General features: G+C 62.2%; 8 protein-coding genes across 8 annotated transcripts; 4 read left to right on the forward strand and 4 right to left on the reverse strand.

Annotated features, from left to right (window-relative positions):
- Window positions 1-6: 6 nt before the first annotated feature.
- Window positions 7-826, forward strand: SEC62 (Translocation protein S62; the record flags this gene model as incomplete). Its single annotated transcript, XM_060267267.1, has 2 exons — window positions 7-9; window positions 32-826. The coding sequence occupies 2 exons, from the start codon at window positions 7-9 to the stop codon at window positions 824-826; spliced, it is 798 nt and encodes a 265-aa protein (XP_060123250.1).
- Window positions 827-828: 2 nt separating this feature from the next.
- ALG6 (dolichyl-P-Glc:Man9GlcNAc2-PP-dolichol alpha-1,3-glucosyltransferase) lies at window positions 829-3,641 on the reverse strand (the record flags this gene model as incomplete). Its single annotated transcript, XM_060267268.1, has 2 exons — window positions 829-1,195; window positions 1,219-3,641. 2 exons carry the CDS (start codon window positions 3,639-3,641, stop codon window positions 829-831), a joined length of 2,790 nt encoding a protein of 929 aa, XP_060123251.1.
- Window positions 3,642-3,728: 87 nt separating this feature from the next.
- ARP1 (centractin- actin- protein of the dynactin complex) lies at window positions 3,729-7,336 on the forward strand (the record flags this gene model as incomplete). Its single annotated transcript, XM_060267269.1, has 7 exons — window positions 3,729-3,782; window positions 3,805-3,869; window positions 3,893-4,701; window positions 4,724-4,914; window positions 5,345-5,366; window positions 5,459-5,739; window positions 5,762-7,336. The coding sequence occupies 7 exons, from the start codon at window positions 3,729-3,731 to the stop codon at window positions 7,334-7,336; spliced, it is 2,997 nt and encodes a 998-aa protein (XP_060123252.1).
- Window positions 7,337-7,410: 74 nt separating this feature from the next.
- On the reverse strand, window positions 7,411-9,355 carry MJAP1_003342 (ubiquitinyl hydrolase 1; the record flags this gene model as incomplete). The annotated part of the gene is made up of 3 exons (XM_060267270.1): window positions 7,411-8,628; window positions 8,659-9,171; window positions 9,269-9,355. 3 exons carry the CDS (start codon window positions 9,353-9,355, stop codon window positions 7,411-7,413), a joined length of 1,818 nt encoding a protein of 605 aa, XP_060123253.1.
- Window positions 9,356-10,157: 802 nt separating this feature from the next.
- MJAP1_003343 (uncharacterized protein) lies at window positions 10,158-12,200 on the reverse strand (the record flags this gene model as incomplete). Its single annotated transcript, XM_060267271.1, has 2 exons — window positions 10,158-10,778; window positions 12,102-12,200. 2 exons carry the CDS (start codon window positions 12,198-12,200, stop codon window positions 10,158-10,160), a joined length of 720 nt encoding a protein of 239 aa, XP_060123254.1.
- A 128-nt stretch (window positions 12,201-12,328) lies between these two features.
- On the forward strand, window positions 12,329-13,469 carry MJAP1_003344 (uncharacterized protein; the record flags this gene model as incomplete). The annotated part of the gene is made up of 2 exons (XM_060267272.1): window positions 12,329-12,635; window positions 12,658-13,469. 2 exons carry the CDS (start codon window positions 12,329-12,331, stop codon window positions 13,467-13,469), a joined length of 1,119 nt encoding a protein of 372 aa, XP_060123255.1.
- A 43-nt stretch (window positions 13,470-13,512) lies between these two features.
- On the reverse strand, window positions 13,513-14,403 carry MRT4 (mRNA turnover and ribosome assembly protein; the record flags this gene model as incomplete). The annotated part of the gene is made up of 1 exon (XM_060267273.1): window positions 13,513-14,403. The coding sequence occupies one exon, from the start codon at window positions 14,401-14,403 to the stop codon at window positions 13,513-13,515; it is 891 nt and encodes a 296-aa protein (XP_060123256.1).
- A 96-nt stretch (window positions 14,404-14,499) lies between these two features.
- On the forward strand, window positions 14,500-15,607 carry LIA1 (deoxyhypusine monooxygenase; the record flags this gene model as incomplete). The annotated part of the gene is made up of 3 exons (XM_060267274.1): window positions 14,500-14,996; window positions 15,020-15,537; window positions 15,561-15,607. The coding sequence occupies 3 exons, from the start codon at window positions 14,500-14,502 to the stop codon at window positions 15,605-15,607; spliced, it is 1,062 nt and encodes a 353-aa protein (XP_060123257.1).
- Window positions 15,608-15,643: the final 36 nt, after the last annotated feature.

The raw sequence follows: 15,643 nt of genomic DNA on the forward strand, positions 1-15,643 counted from the left end.
TCCACCATGGTACGTGCCCCGACTGACGCAGGATCGGCAGGTGAACGCGCCGCCGGAGGTGCGTCGTGTAATCGACTTTCTGCGGACCAAGTCCGGGATGAAAGTGCGTCCCGGCGTGCTGAACGGCCAACGTGCGGACTACTTTAAGGGCAGCGCGGCGATCAAGGCGGTGCTTTCGCCCGAGTATGCCAAGCTCAAGGGCGTCCCCAAGGTTACGAGCGAGGAGGAGGCCGAGAAGATGCTGCACCAGACGCTCCCGTATGCCTTCTTTCTGCGTGTGGAGCGCGGCGAGAAGCCCGGCAAGGACCAGGGCGACCGCCGCCCCCTCCAGGTGAACCAGATGCAGCTCTTTGAGAAGGACATGTACTACGCGTGGTTCTACGAGGGCTCGCAGCTCATGATGAAGCTCGCGGGTCTCGGCATGATTGTCGTGATGCTCGCTGCGGTCATGTTCCCGCTGTGGCCGCGCGTGATGCGCCTTGGCGTGTGGTACTTGAGCATGGTCATCCTGGGGCTGTTTGGCCTGCTGATGGTCATTGCCGTGCTCCGCCTCATCTTTTGGGTGTTTTCCATCGTGGCCTTCCCGCCCGGCATCTGGATCTTCCCGAACCTGTTTGCCGACGTCGGCGTGATCGAGTCGTTTATCCCGCTCTGGGCGTGGGACGTGCCGCCGCCCAAGCCCAAGGCCAAGAAGGCCAAGAAGGCCAAGAAGTCGAAGCGCGCCGACGCCGCGGCGCCCGACGCCGCGCCGGACGCTGCGGCGGAGCCCGTGGAAGAGAACGCACCGGCCCACGGCCTTGAATCCTCCATCTCCGATCTGAACTAGCGCTATAGTACACGAGCCTTGCTCTTGCTTGAGAGCGACAAGAGCCCCGTTGCGAGCCCGATACCCACCTGCTTCTTCGTCGTCCAGAGGAAGAGCAAAACAAGCACGGGGGTGACGAGCAGCACGTTGAACACCGCGAATAGATCAGGGTACCGCGCCAAGAGCGACGGCGCCGCCCGGGGGACGACCGCCTCGAGCACCAGCAGCCCGCCCATGCCGAGGTGCACTGCCGCGCTGAGCCAGGCGACAAACGTCTGGCGCGTCGTGTGCAGCGCCGCGAACGGATTGTACCCGATCAGCGCGTTCCATCCGAGCGTGAGGAGCACCAGCGGCATCGCCTGCCCGTCGCGCTGCAGCAGCGGCCAGAGTCTGTGTGAGTTGGAAGAACGTACCCAAATACGCCCACATTGTTCGCAAGCACCGCCCACTCCCAGTCCGCCACGGCCGCCCCGGCGCCGGTGCGGTCGCCTTTGGTCGTCAGCAGGAGCGTAAGGGGGAGCAGGGGCAGCAGAATGCTCTTTTCGTGCGTCTGGAAGCCCAGCAGGAAAAAGGCGAGCGAAGTCGAGAGCAGGGTATAGGGGAGGAGTGTCGCGGCGGGCGACGGCGACGACGACTGCGGCCGCGCAGGCGCTTGTCGCGTCTTGGGTCGCGGGCGCGGCGCACCGTTCGCCATCCACGTCGACGTGCTGCCCGCAAAGAGCGAGCCGCTGGTCGTCGAGCGCCGGTCCGAGAGCGAGCCGCGGCTCGACTCGTGCGCGGACGGCGCGACGCTCCGCGCGACCGACTCGCGCACGCTCGTCGGGCGCTGCGAGCCGACTTGCGTCCCTTCGCGGCCGGACGCGACCGACCCGCCGCGGCGGCGCACGTTCGCGACGACCTGCTCGGCCTGCGCGTCGTCGAGGATCATTTCCAGGCGGCACGTCTCGACCGCCGCGCGAAACAGGAGGATGCAGCCCGGGAGCAGCGCGACCAACGTCGCGACCAGGCTCACCTTGGCGAGCGTCGTCGCGGCAAACGCACGGTGCAGCTTGTACTTGCCGAGCGGCAGCACACTCAAAAAGCACCACACGTTTGCGACCTTGTCCTCAAACAGGCCGCGCGCCAGGGGAAAGATGCGCACGATGCACTGCTGCAGACTCTGCCAGTGGCCGACCCACGGCAGGAATGCCACGAGGAACGTGGCGCTCGTCGCCGCGCCGAGGCCTAAAAAGAGCCACGCGCCGCGCCGCCAGCCCTGGCCGGCGAGGCCGACGCAGCGGCCGAGCATCACGGCAAAGACCGCGGGCGCATAGTACAGCGCCATCTGCTTGAAGCACAGGCTCAGCGAGAAAAAGATGGCCGCAATCACGTACTCGTAGCTGATCTGGCGGCTGAGCGAGTCGAGCAGCATGCGCTGCAGGCCAGCCGAGTTGGCCGTGTCCGTACCGGGGCGCATGCCTGCGCGGACGTGCACGTTGGGCAGGCGCGAGTAGAGCAGTGCAAACGACATGGCGCTCAGGCCGAGCATCACGGCATTGTACTGAAAGTGGCCGTGGTCGATAAGGATCAGCGCGGGCTGCAGCAGGACCGTGTACAGCGCAACGTGCCGCGCGCGCGTACTCCGCCCTTCGAGGCGGCGCTCGAGAAAGAAGGCGACCGCGGGCATGTACACGAGCGCCTCGAGCGCGAGCACCGAGAGGCGCATAAAGACGAGGAGGCCGGGCGACTCGGCCCCGCGCGACGTGTCCAGCGCAAAGCTCGCGCGCAGCGCCGGGAAGAGCGAGGCGACCCATCCGCACGCCATGCTTACCCACGCAGTGAGCGGGGGATAGTCGAGGCCCCAGTACGGCAGGTCGTAAAAGTACCAGCGGCTCGTCGGCAGGTGCAGCGTCAGCTCGATCCAGTGGCGCTGCGCCTCAAAGTCGCCGTACATGGGCGGCATGCCGCGCCCGCTGTAGCCACCGAGCGCCACGAGCCAGCGCACGAGCACCACGGCCGCGTAGCCCAGGAGGGGTATCATGCCTTGCATCTCTTCCTGGCCCATCCACCGGAGCACGTTGCGCAGCGGCGAGTCGGCATTGTACGGCGTCGCGTTCGGCAGCGCACGCCGCTCGGGCACTGTTGCAGTCGTCGGCGCCTCCGAGGCGCGGGGCGCACGGCGCGAGCTCGCGACGCTCAGCGCGTCGAACTGCGTCCGGGGGCGGCTGCGCGCCGACGGCGTGTCTGCGCCGCTGAGCCAACTCGTCGACTTGCGCAGCGACGGCGGGACGATGCCCTCGACCGCTTCGGATGCGACAGCGTTGCGCTCGCGCCAGTTGGCGATGCGCTCGTAGGTCTTGGCTGACGCGTCGCCGACGTCGCCCCCGACGTCGCCCCGCAGCGACGCCGTGTCGCCCCGGCCAGGCCAGAGGACACGCGACGAGGACGAGAGCGCCTTGGCACTCATCACCTCCGCGCGGTCGTTGCGCGAGATGCGCTCGCGCACCGACGCCGTGTCGTCCGTCCGCATACGGTGGCTCGACGACGGCGCACGCTCGCGGCGTGCGCGCCGTTCGCCCGTGCGCGCGCTCGGCGCACTCGACTCAAGCCACTGCTCGACCGAGGGCGCCGCCGACTCGTCCGTGTCTGCATCCGGAATATTGGCGAGGCGCCGGCTGCTGCCCGGGCGCTGTGCGTGCTGCGAGAGTGACGGCGGCCGCGTCCCGCTGCCGACCGACGACGAGCTGGGCTTGTCGCGGGGTGCGCGGTTGCGTGGCCGCACGGCCCCTAGGGGAATGTCGGCTGCACGGTCGAGGTCTGCATCCACGTCCATGCCCGCCTTGTCCGAGATACGCATCAGAGGCCAACACGCCCGCCGGGCGCGCGGCTGTTGACCACGCGCTGACTAAACAACAACGCGTCGCGCTTCCGCTGTGGGACGGCGATGGCGACCGAGTTTGACGATGTGCTGACGAACCAGCCGGTGGTGATCGACAATGTACGCAGTGCTACTTACGCAGGGCTCTGGCACCATCAAGGCGGGTTTTGCTGGGCAGGATACGCCGAAATGCTTCTTTCCGAACCTGTACGTGGCTGATCTGACCGCAGCGTGGGCCGGCCGAAGCACCCCCGCGTGATGGCGGGCGCGGTCGAGGGCGACCGGTTCATCGGGAAGAAGGCGCAGGAGCTGCGTGGGCTGCTCAAGGTGCGGTACCCTATGGAGCACGGCATCGTGACGGACTGGGCGGATATGGAACGGATATGGAGTCATATGTACACAGAGGAGCTCAAGACGCTCAGCGAAGAGCACCCCGTGCTCCTCACCGAGGCGCCGCTCAATCCCAAGGCGAACCGCGAGCTGGCGGCGCAGATCTTCTTCGAGACCTTTAATGTGCCGGCCATGTACATTAGCATCCAGGCGATTCTCAGCCTGTACTCCTCCGGCCGCACCACCGGCGTGGTGCTCGACTCGGGCGACGGCGTGACGCACGCCGTACCTGTATACGAGGGCTTTGCGATGCCCAACGCGATCCAGCGCATCGACGTCGCAGGGCGCGACGTGTCGGACCACCTGCAGTCGCTGCTGCGGCGGGCGGGCTACTATCTGCACACCTCTGCCGAGCGCGAGATCGTGCGGGCGATCAAGGAAAAGTGCTGCCAATTTACCCCTCCCGCGGCGGCCGACGACCGCGACGCAAAGCGCATCGTCGAGTTTCCGCTCCCGGACGGCAACGTGATCAAGCTAGGCTCGGAGCGCTTCCGCGCGCCTGAGGTCCTCTTCCACCCCGAGATCGTCGGGCTAGAAGACCCCGGGGCGCACCAGATCCTCGGCGACGCGATCGGGCGCGCGGACCTCGACCTGCGCCGCGGCCTCTATGGGAATATCGTGCTGAGCGGCGGCACGACGCTGACCAAGGGTGCGTTGCTTGACTAATGCAGGGTACGGAGACCGGATGCTCTACGAAATGAAACGCCTGGCGCCGCCGGACATGAAGATTAAAATCTCTGCGCCGCCGGAGCGCAAGTACTCGACGTGGATCGGAGGCAGCATCTTTGCGGGCCTCAGCACCTTTCGCAAGATGTGGGTCTCGGCGGAAGAATACCAGGAGGACCCCGGGTGCATTCACAAGGTACGTATTCTATCTATCCCTTGCGCGTTCGTGTACTTACGCGGTCTCGCCGTGCAGACGATGTAACGCCCCGCTTTGGCCAGCCCCAACGGCAAACGGTGCCTGGGCATCCAACGCCCAATCATGCATAGCATAATGACGGCGCATCAGCGTGCCACGTACGGCCACGTGCCGATCCGTATCGTTCGTTTCCTGATTGGCTCTCGTCTGTTGCTTAGTCGGTGCACGGATATGGGCGTGCACGGCGCGCACTGGTTGGTGGCGCTTCCCCAGCCCTTGCGGCGCGTCTTCGCGAACTGGGTGCGGGGCGCGGCCCAAAATCCATTACAGACAGCTTTGTACGCGACGTGCAAAGGCGGTCCTCGCTTGTCAAACAGGTCGGAAAAGGAAGGTGGTCTAGTGCTCTCTTATTTTGTGCCATCGCTGGTAGATGGGTGTGCCGGACTTGTTTGGTGCGCACGGATGCGAAAGAGTGCGTACACCGCACCGTCCACCGCGGCGCTCCTACGCGGAATTCCGGCCCCACCTGCGCCCCACACCGTAGAGCATGGCTTGTTTTCCTCCATCCTTGGATCCGCAGCGGCATCAAGCGGCTTCCATGACGCCGAGCGCAAGTATACCATCATCAAGAGCCTCGGCACAGGCTCTTTTGGCACCGTGTATGTCGCCGACTGGCACAGCGCGCTGCCCAGTGGCGCGATGGTGCCGGCGATGCAGCACAGCTATACGCGTCCCGCATACGCGGGGAAGCGTCTCGTGGCCATCAAGCGGATGAAGAAGCCGTTTGCATCGTGGGACGACTGCATCAAGTTAAACGAACTGCGGGTACGTTGCGCAACTAACCTAGTCTCTGCTCATCATTCCACCCCACGACCATATTATCCCGCTGTACGACGTATTCCTCCCTTCGTCCACCCGCGAGCTGCACATTGTGTTTGAATGCATGGAAGGAAACTTGTACCAACTCACCAAGACACGAAAGGGTCGGCCACTTGCCAAGGGTCTCATTGCTTCCATTCTCCGACAGGTCCTCCTGGGACTGGACCACGTACACTCCCACGGCTTCTTCCACCGCGACTTGAAGCCTGAAAACTTATTGATCACCACTGTGGGGCTTGGCGACTACCCGGCAATGCCAGGCGCCACACGCGTCGTGCAGGACGTCCTGGTCATTGTCAAGATCGCCGACTTTGGTCTCGCACGGGAGGCGGAAAGCGCACCGCCGTACACGGAATACGTTTCCACACGCTGGTACCGCGCCCCAGAAATCCTCTTGCACGCACCGGAATACTCGCCGGCGGTCGACGTCTGGGCACTGGGCACCATTATGGCCGAGCTCTCGCGCCTCGAGCCGCTCTTTCCGGGCAGCAGCGAGCTCGACCAGGTGCTGCGCATCACTGCAGCGCTCGGCTCGCCACTGCGCAAGCCGGCTGCCGAACCGGCTTCGCACTTGCAGGGAGGAGGATACTGGCCCGAGGCAGCCAAGTATGCCGAGCGCCTTGGTTTCCTCTTTCCGGATCAGGAACCAGTGCCATTTGCGCCGCTATTCCCAGTACATGTGTCAGAGAATCTTATTCAGCTGATCTACTTGATGCTGCGCTACGACCCCCAGTCGCGTATGAAGCCCAGCGACTATCTCCAGCATCCGTACCTGACTGAAGACGCACCGCTTTTGAAGCCGCGCGCAAAGCTCGTGCCGCAGTCGAGCGCACCGATGGCGTCGGCAGAGCCCATGCCATCCCGACAGCGCACGGCCTACTCGATGCACAGCTCGCCGACACAGGCGCGGCGCTCGGGCGAGGACACCACTGGCCGGACCGGCGCGCTGCACTCGACGCAGCTACACGACCACCTGCGTCAGGCGCTCGAACTCAACTCGCCCACATCAAGCGCGCGCTCGTCGCCGAGCGGGTTCATCGGTGCACCGATTCGCCTGCGCGACTCGTCGGGCCTGCGGGAATACGACACGCCCGCTGCAGTGCCCCACGAGCCCCTCTTTTTGCACCACAGCGACACGCCCTCGCCCGTCTCCTCGCGCGACTCCTCGCCGGCGATCGGGCTCGTGGACGGGCCCCGCATGAGCCATCGGTCCAAATCGTTTAGCTCGAATGCATACCCGCACGACGAGGGGCCGTCGGTGGCCCATACTCACCCCCCTGAATCGAACCGGCCAAGCAGCGAAGGCGTGTGGCCCTCGGACGAGGCGCCGCCTTCCCAGTCGTCGCCCCACGCGGGCTCGCCGACGATTGGATTCCTCGGCGCTTGGAAATCACGAAAGAATGCCGGCGCACAGCGCCAATCGAAAGAGGCGCAGCTGAAGCGGCGCGAAGCAGAGCTCATTGCGATGCGCGAACGCTCACGCGCCGTCTTGCAAAAACGAACCCAGCTCTATTCTCATGAACGACAACCGAGTGATTTGTAACGCTCGTGACGAAATCTCCCCCGTATATAGAACCACATATATGCAGTTTAGATCGAACAAAGACGATTATGAGACTAACTCTTCTCGGAACGATCCAGCTTTAAGGTCCGACTCAGTCCAGAACGGCCAAAGAAGGAGCGCTTGGTCGGCGCCTCTTCCCTCGGTCGGCGCTGCTCGCTACTCTTTAGCGGCGAGAACAGGTCGCTGATCGTGTGCGAGCGCGGCATCGCGGGCGCAGGCGCCTCGGACACGCTCGGAACGTCGGGCGACTCGTGCGCCGACGGAGCATGCACCTGGGGCGCAGGCGGCATCGCTTGCATCGCAGGCACGGCCATGGGCGCAGACGCATCCAGCTTGGTCGGAATCGTAGGCGACGGCACGTTTGCAAAGAGCGCGGGCGCAGGCTGCACACCTTGCGCACCATCACTGATGATCGGCGGCGCAAGCGCGATGGGTGCCGGCGCGCCGTGTGAGGCGACCGGCAACGGAATAGCCCGCGGCGCGACGTACGCACCGCCGCCTGCGCTCTCGCTACTCGACGAAAGCGGCTGGAGTGCAGGCGCGGCGACCGGCGCGGCGACCGGCGAGGCGACCGGCGAGGCGACTGGCGCGATAACCGGCACTCTCTGTTGCACAGTCTGCGTCTGCGGCTGCGGTGCACTCGGCTGCGGTGCACTCGGCTGCGGTGCGGTAGACAGCGTGCTCGGTGCGGCACTCGGCACGGGCGGCCGCTGCTCGAGCCGCGCACGGCGCGGCTTCATGTCCAGATCGGTCGCACGGTAGAACAAGACGTAGGCGCTGCCGATTTCCGGCGAGTCGCCATAGTACTTGGCGATATCCGACTCGGCAATAAACTCCACCGTTTCGTCGTCAAACAAGGCCCAGCGGTTGCCGATCTTTACGACCGAGATGTAGTGGCCCTGGTGCGCGCCGGCTCCGACGTGGATCACGATACCAAAGAGTTCGTACGAGCGATCGGGATTGTCCGACTGGTCCGAAGTGTTAAACAGGCGCAAATCGAACGGAAACACGACGCGACACGCGTGCTTCACGTATGCCTGAGCCTTTTCGTCCCACTTGAACCGCTTGAGGTGCAAGGCCAAAATGTTGGGCGAGTGCCGAATCTTCATCCTCTTTTCTGCCTCTTGCAAGCTCGAGCACGAGTCGCAAAAGAACTTGTTTCGGCCGCACAGCATCTCGCTTTCGGAAAATTGACGCAGGCACGATGAGACGGACGTAAAGGGCGAGACATTGATCGACAGGTCCAAAAATTCTTCGTCGCGGTAGGAGATCTGGGTAAGAAGAATAGAAAAAAAACGTACCGTTTCACATGTTAGACAGCGTGTCTCGTTGGTGAGGATCCCTTGGAAAAGATGGTACACATACGTCTTTTGGGTATCGTCAGCGGCACTTGCCGAGAATGCGTCCTGTGCCGGGCCGATGGCACCTCGGGGGCTCTGCGCCTTGCCGCGCTTGGCACGGATCGCAGAGAGGTCCTCACCCGTTTGGTTGAGAATATAATTGAGGAACTCATGCGCGTCGTGGTGCATGCTGCTGTCAAAGAGATCACAATTGCGCATCAGGGTCTCTAGGAACGACTTGATCGCGTCCTGGTTGACCGTTTGCGTATAAATCGTGGGCGCTCCCGACGGATTCGTGGGCTTGGGCGGCCCCTGCGCCGCCTCGGCAGCCACACGCGCCGAGCCCAGGGCAATGGCATGGAAGAGACGTACGAGCGACGAGTGCAGCGTGTCGTTCTGTCTCACGACAGGCGACACGCCCGCTGCATCCACCTGCATCACCGCCTCGCGTAGCGGCGGACAAAAGTAGAGGATCTGGAGTACAGAATTGGCGTAACTAGGTGAGCATAGAGCAGTCGTACCATGTGTTTCCAAACTGTCGGTTAGCCTCTTCCTTTGCTAATTAACATACATTTTCGATGCCGAGCAAGGCAACCTTATTCTCCGATTCGTGCACCGAGCGGCCATTGTCGGTCACCCACTTCTGCCATTCGGGCATCGGCCAGCCCAGCGACGCGGGAAATGGCGCAGATCCTACCTGCCTTCCGAACTGCGACGGTGATCCCTGCGACGCAGCGTTCATTGGTGGCGACTTAGGCTGGGTCCCTGCCGACCCCGGACTTGATGACTCTAGGCGCGCTTGTCCATCCCCGTTTCGCGCAGTTTGTATGGCTTGCGGCGTAGTGAGGACATGGGGCGGCGAAGCGGACTGCGCTGCGCCCTGCGTATTCGACGCAGGGGTGGCGGAGCGCGAGAGACCCGCGGTACGTCGGAAGGAATTCGTGCGAGACTCTTGCGATCCCGACGGATCTTGGCCATTCATGCCAAATATTCCTTTCCACGAGAACGACATGATCAAGAGGTAAAGATGACACTATCACCGTAGCACACGCGGCACCTGGGGGTATATCTGTGGTGGTGTGCCTGTGCACCCGCTGGGAGTTGGAGGTGCTCTGATTAATATTCCCCAGGTTTACTAAAGGGGGCGGGACACCCTGTGCATCTGCCAAGCCCTGGGGACCGCGCATGGCGAATCTTGGAGAAACCAAGCGCACAAAACATCAGTGTCTAAAGCAATAGATTGGGAAAGGCTACAAGAGGATCCAGTCACAAATGCAGCACAACGTCTACGTGTCAAGGGAAACGAAACATGAAACTTGACCACGGATGGAAAGGCCCTCTGGGCGCACCAGTCGCCCAGGGGAAAGAAATCGAAACAAGAAGGCATTCGCAGAATGCTCAACTTTTTTTGCGCCAGGCATGATAGTACAGTTGGGTTCGTCACATAAAGTTCACAACACTTAGTTCTTCAGCTTCAGAGGGCCGAAGAGCGAGAAGTCCCACGGGTTGGGGTTGTGGCTGGCGTACATCTGGAGACCAGTGGTGATGCCCTCGTCGAGCGTGCCAGTGGTAGCAAGGTGCTTGAAGGCGCTCTTGGTCAGGTCGACATGGTTCTGGGCACAGCCAGCGCACTCGTCGACGATGCGGACCTTCACGCAACGCTCCACCTTGGGGTTGCAGAGACGGACGAACTCACCGCACTGGGGACCGTTGGTCCAGGACTTCTGGACGGCACCAATGTGGTTCTTGTTGTTCGGGTTCCAGTTCTCATCACCGCAGGCGGGGTTCTTGAGGTCCTCCGAGGCGTACCAGGTGATCTTGACGTTCTCCAGCTGGAGCTTCTCGTTGGTGCTGGGGCCATGGGTGAAGGAGTTCTCCTTGATATGGCGGGCCGAAAGACCGAACGACGACTTGCCGCGAATGTTCAGCGAACGCTTCTCGGTAGCGTCGTCCTCAAAGTCGAGGTCACCGACCTTGGAGTCGAAGAAGACGACCTCGCGGCCCTCCTCGTCGACAACCTTGTCATCGGCGCGGACAACGGCGGCAAACGCGGCAAGCGCGAAAAAGACGAAAATAGCAAACTGCATAACACGGGACATGTTGATTAGCGCAAAGAGGTTAGTTGAGCAAGAGGGTTCCACTAAGAGGGTGTTGAAGAGGGTAGGTAGGGCCTTTGGCGTCTGGCGCTCGTAGGCAAAGTTGAGGGAGGGTAGTGGTGTAGGGACAACACAAACGCGCAGTCCTTTCCCTATATACTGGCACGCTCTGCGGGCTTGTTTGGCTACGCCGCAGAGTTCAGCTGCCTGCGGCAGTGCGCTATTCCGAGCACACCCGTTTTTTTTAGCCAATCATTATTTATTCCGTATGTCAGGGGGTATGCACAAAAGTGACATAACCCACACATTGAACAGTACAGGGCGATTCTTATTAATTTGACCAGTCTTTGCGACATTTCAGTGCCATCGAGGTGCGCCTGCAGGTACCCATGTACTCCGACGTCCCCCGTCCGAACCTTGCGTTGGTTCGCATGCGCCTACTGCCAGGGAGTGGCTGACACAAAATCGGAGCCGGCGTTGTCATCGACACGAGGCGATATAGTTTCCCTATTGGATCGTGCACTCGGACTTGTATACCGGTGGCCGATTGCGAGGTGTACGTACTCTCCTCTGCATAACCTCCCTGCAACCGACGCGTGCCAACAAAGATGAAAAAGAGATAGGTCAGGGCGCAAGTATGGCCGCAGCGGCGTCGTCGAGTGACACGCAGGCCGGCGACATGCAGAGCTCCATTTCCGGGGTCAGGTTCACGGATTGCTTGGCGTTGGCCGCGGTCCATTTGGCCGTAACAAAGACTAGGAACGTGGCCCTGAGGCGGTGTAATAGAACGTGGAATGCCTTGGCGCGGGGGTATATTAGTGCATCTATCGACGGCCAGGGTACTGGTTCGAGGAGGGTCTTGCTGCACCGCTATCGCTTGGCAATAAGAACGGGGCAAGGACGGCTGCGCCTCGACCGCAGCCGTCTTTCTCTCTCGCTTGGCTGGAATGTGTGTGTATGTGTCGCGAGCGGGCCAAACGATAGAAGTGCGCAGCAGCCATTCTGCTTCATTGCACGTCGTCCAGTAGGCTTGTCTCGAGAATGTATTTGCCTTCCTTGTACTTTTCCGCCGAAACGAAGGCCCGGTCCTAGAGTCGTCAGCCAGCGAGGATACGTACATATTTCCATCCCACATAGGATTTGCAACGCATACACGAAACATCACGCACAGTATGCTTGCCCGTACGCATGTGCCTGTCGTCTGCCTCGCCTAGGTCGACGTTGACGACATTATCAAAGAGAAAAGCCCGTCCCATTTGCCCATTGAATTCCTGTCGCATGAGCCACGCCGCTCTCGCGTCCACCTACCTTGCTGATCAGTGCATCCAACGAGGTCAGATGCGTCTTGCACTTGGCACAGCCGTACACGTACGGAGACTGCAGATACGTCTTGTGTTTCATCCCCATCGTGCACCAGGGCAACGCTCACCCCCAGAGGTCCGTGCTTTCGACCCCGCCACGTGACTCTCCTTCGGTAACGTCCATCGCGGAGAAGGTCGGCCATGCGGTCCCTTTCGATGAGTAGTATGCCTCGCATGGCTCTTGCACGCCCTTCACTGGCACACCGCATTGCGTATATCCCTGTGGCGAGCTGCTCGCGTTTCTTGGCCACGGATGCAAAGCCCAGTAACGACAAGGAGGCTCAGCTCGCGCGCGAACAAGCGGAGCTTCTCCAGCGTCTGCGCGAGGGCATGAAACAGAGCGAGGCGAGCCGCCAGCAAACCTCGCTTGGCCTCGCAGGCACCGCACTGGCTGAAGGTGCGGCTGGCACGCGCTCTTCGCGCTTCGACCGGTGGGTCGGCGAAGGAAAGAAGTGGGACCAGCTCAAAGGCGAGCAAAAAGGTACGTTGTCTCTCTGACCCAGTCGCCCGCGCCACGGTGAACACGTCGCGTTTCTTCTTTATTGGTATCGGCGCGGCGCTGACCGGTGTCATTGTCTACGCCCTGGCCAGCGAGCTCTTTGCCAAAAACAGCCCTACGGTGATTTACGACGAGGCGTGCAAGTACATCGAGAAGAACCCCAAGGTGCACGCCTACCTCTTGAGGCCGTACAACTTCCAAACGTCGCTGACCGAATTCAGCGACTACTCGCCCCTAAACCCCCCATCGCACCCCTCGCGCCCGTCGCAGACGGTGGCTTCGATGCACACGATCAACCCCCGGACCGGCCAGGACACGCTCTACCTGCACTTCTTTGTGGAAGGCCGTGACAAGGACAAAGCGCTGAGCTACTGGCAGATTGTGCGTAGCGGCACGATTGACGGTGCGCACTGGCTCAAGGAGCGTGCGCTCGACGGCGTCGATGCTGCGAAGAAATGGTGGGAGGAGCAGCAACAGGCGTCCGAGGAGGCGCCTGTGCCCGCCCCCGCTGCCGCCCCCGTGGCGCCTACGAAGCCATGGTGGATCACGCGCAAGCTGCGCAACACGGTGCACAGCGTCGGCGAGCTCGTCGGTAGCTCGAAGGATGCGCTGGGCATGCGTGCCGTCGACCTCAGCTCTGGCTTCCGCTCCGAGCCCGGCACGTGGACCGAAGGCGAAGTGCACATTGAGCTGGTCAAGGACGAAAAAGGCGTCTACCAATACAAGCGCTTCTACATCGACGTGCCTTCGACCGCCTCGCCCCTGCACCGCCGCGTGTACCTCGACCAAAAGTCGGGCGATCTCCCCCTTCGGTAATGATAGTGCGGATATTCCCTACAAATACGTATTCGTTTGCTGTCTACAGCTGGACGTCTTCTGGCAGCATCATAGCATTGTCGCGGTTCTCGATCGTGTCGATTTCGTTCGGCTCGTCGTCCATCTCCTCGTCGTCCTCGTCGTCATCCGCCGTGGCAGCTGGCCGGATGGCGCTCTTCTTCTGGCCGAGCGAGGCGCGCGACTCTTCCACCACTTCGCGGTCTTCGTCGCTGAGCGGAAGCGTCACAACGGCGCCTTCCTGCTCGTCGCCCGGCGCACCGACCGCCGACCAGTACGCAATCGGAACGAGGCGGAAGTGGGCCATGCGAACAACGAGGTGCTTGAGGATCTGGGCCTTGTCCGCAGTGAGCTTCTCGCCCTCCTTGCACACCGGAAAGTTCTGCAGGAGCGTCGGCACACCCTGTTTCAAGGCAGTAGGCATGCCAAGCGTACGGAGGTGGGGCTCGATGTTATGCGGCAACGTCTCTGGGGGCTCGGTGCGCGTGAGCACCGGACCCTCGGGGAGTTCGATGGTCTCGGTGGCCTTGCTGCCCATGCGCGCAAAGTCCAGGCGGCGATAGTCACCGCACCAGTCCAGCACTTCGGCCGGGGGCGAGTCGGTGAGCAGTACGCCGACGTTACCGCGCAGGTGCGAAGTAATCTTGCCGAGACCCGGGCGGATCTCCTCCTCCGGCGTCTCACCGAGTGCCTTGGCAATCACACGGAGCTTGCCGAAGAAAATCTTGGAGCCCGCCCAGAGCTTGCGCACCTCGTCGAGGTAGGCGTTGCGCATGTTGCCCACAGCAAAAATATACACATAGTTGTACTGCTGCACGGCCTCACGCACGGTGTCCACAAAGTTTTCTTTGTGCTCCCGCGTCTTTGACTTGGTGCGCGTGAGCGAAATGACCTTGGCGCGCTTGGTCCTGGCCATCGTGTCCGTTCGAAAGAGAAGTGAGCGGCGCCGCCGACGAAATTTTTTCCCCGATTTAGTCAGCGCTTTTTCGAAGGGCGTGGTGCCTGACAAGCGATGCTGCCGAATCTGGACGCTCTAGAGGCGTCGCTGCTCAATACGAGCGGCGACGTGAAGCTCGATGCGCGTTTCCGTACGTTATTCACCCTCAAGGGTCTTGCGTCGCTCTCCGAGGACCGCCTGGAGCGCGTGATTGAGATCATCTCCAAAGGCTTTGCCGACGACTCGGCGCTGCTCAAGCATGAGATGGCCTATGTGCTCGGCCAGCTGAAGGACACGCGCGCGCTGCCGTGCCTGAACAAGGTACTTTCCGATGAAAAAGAGCACGCGATGGTGCGCCACGAGGCCGCCGAGGCCATGGGCGCGATTTCGTCTCCGGACGCGCTTCCGGTGCTCAACCAATACCTGCACGACCCTGACGTGTCGGTGCGCGAGACGTGCCACCTCGCGATCAACAAAATTCAGCTGGATAACTCGGACACGGGCAAGGCCGAGCAACAGGTCAAAGAACAGCGCGACAAGGCGCACGGCGACGCGATCGACGCTGCCGCTCGGTACGTACCTCCTTCTAACGCAGTGCCGCCGCACCGATCGACCCTGCGCCTGCGATTGTCCACGTCCCGGACGAGGCTACGCCGGAGGAAAATGTGTACACGCTCAAGAACGTGCCGCACTTCCGCGCGACGCTGCTGGACAGCAGCCTCCCCCTCTTTGAGCGCTACCGCGCGATGTTTGCCCTGCGCAACACCGTGCAGCAGGGCGGCAAGGAGGCCGAGGCCCCGGCCGTGCACGCGCTTGCCGACGGCCTGCAGGACGGCAGCGCACTCTTCCGCCACGAGATCTGCTTCGTGTTCGGCGAACTGTGCCACCCCGCATCGGTTCCGGCCATGTCCAAAGTGCTGGACGACAGTGCAGAGCACGAGATGGTGCGGCACGAGGCCGCCGAGGCGCTCGGCGGTGTGCTGGAAGAGGCGGACGGCGATGACGAGTCGGCGCAGGCCACCGTCGTTGCGACGCTCAGGCGCTGGGCCGAGGACCTCGCGGCCCCCCGCGTGGTGCGGGAGAGCTGCATTGTGGCCCTCGACGAGATTGCATGTACGTTTCTATCCTTGACACAGACAACAACGACCCCACGCAGTTCCAGCCGATGGACTCGGTTGCGTAATTCTCTAGCCGGTATAGAACGCTCAATTGCTACGGA

The sequence above is a fragment of the Malassezia japonica genome, chromosome 6 (genome assembly GCF_029542785.1).
Source record: "Malassezia japonica chromosome 6, complete sequence".
NCBI classification, from domain to species: Eukaryota; Fungi; Basidiomycota; class Malasseziomycetes; order Malasseziales; family Malasseziaceae; genus Malassezia; species Malassezia japonica.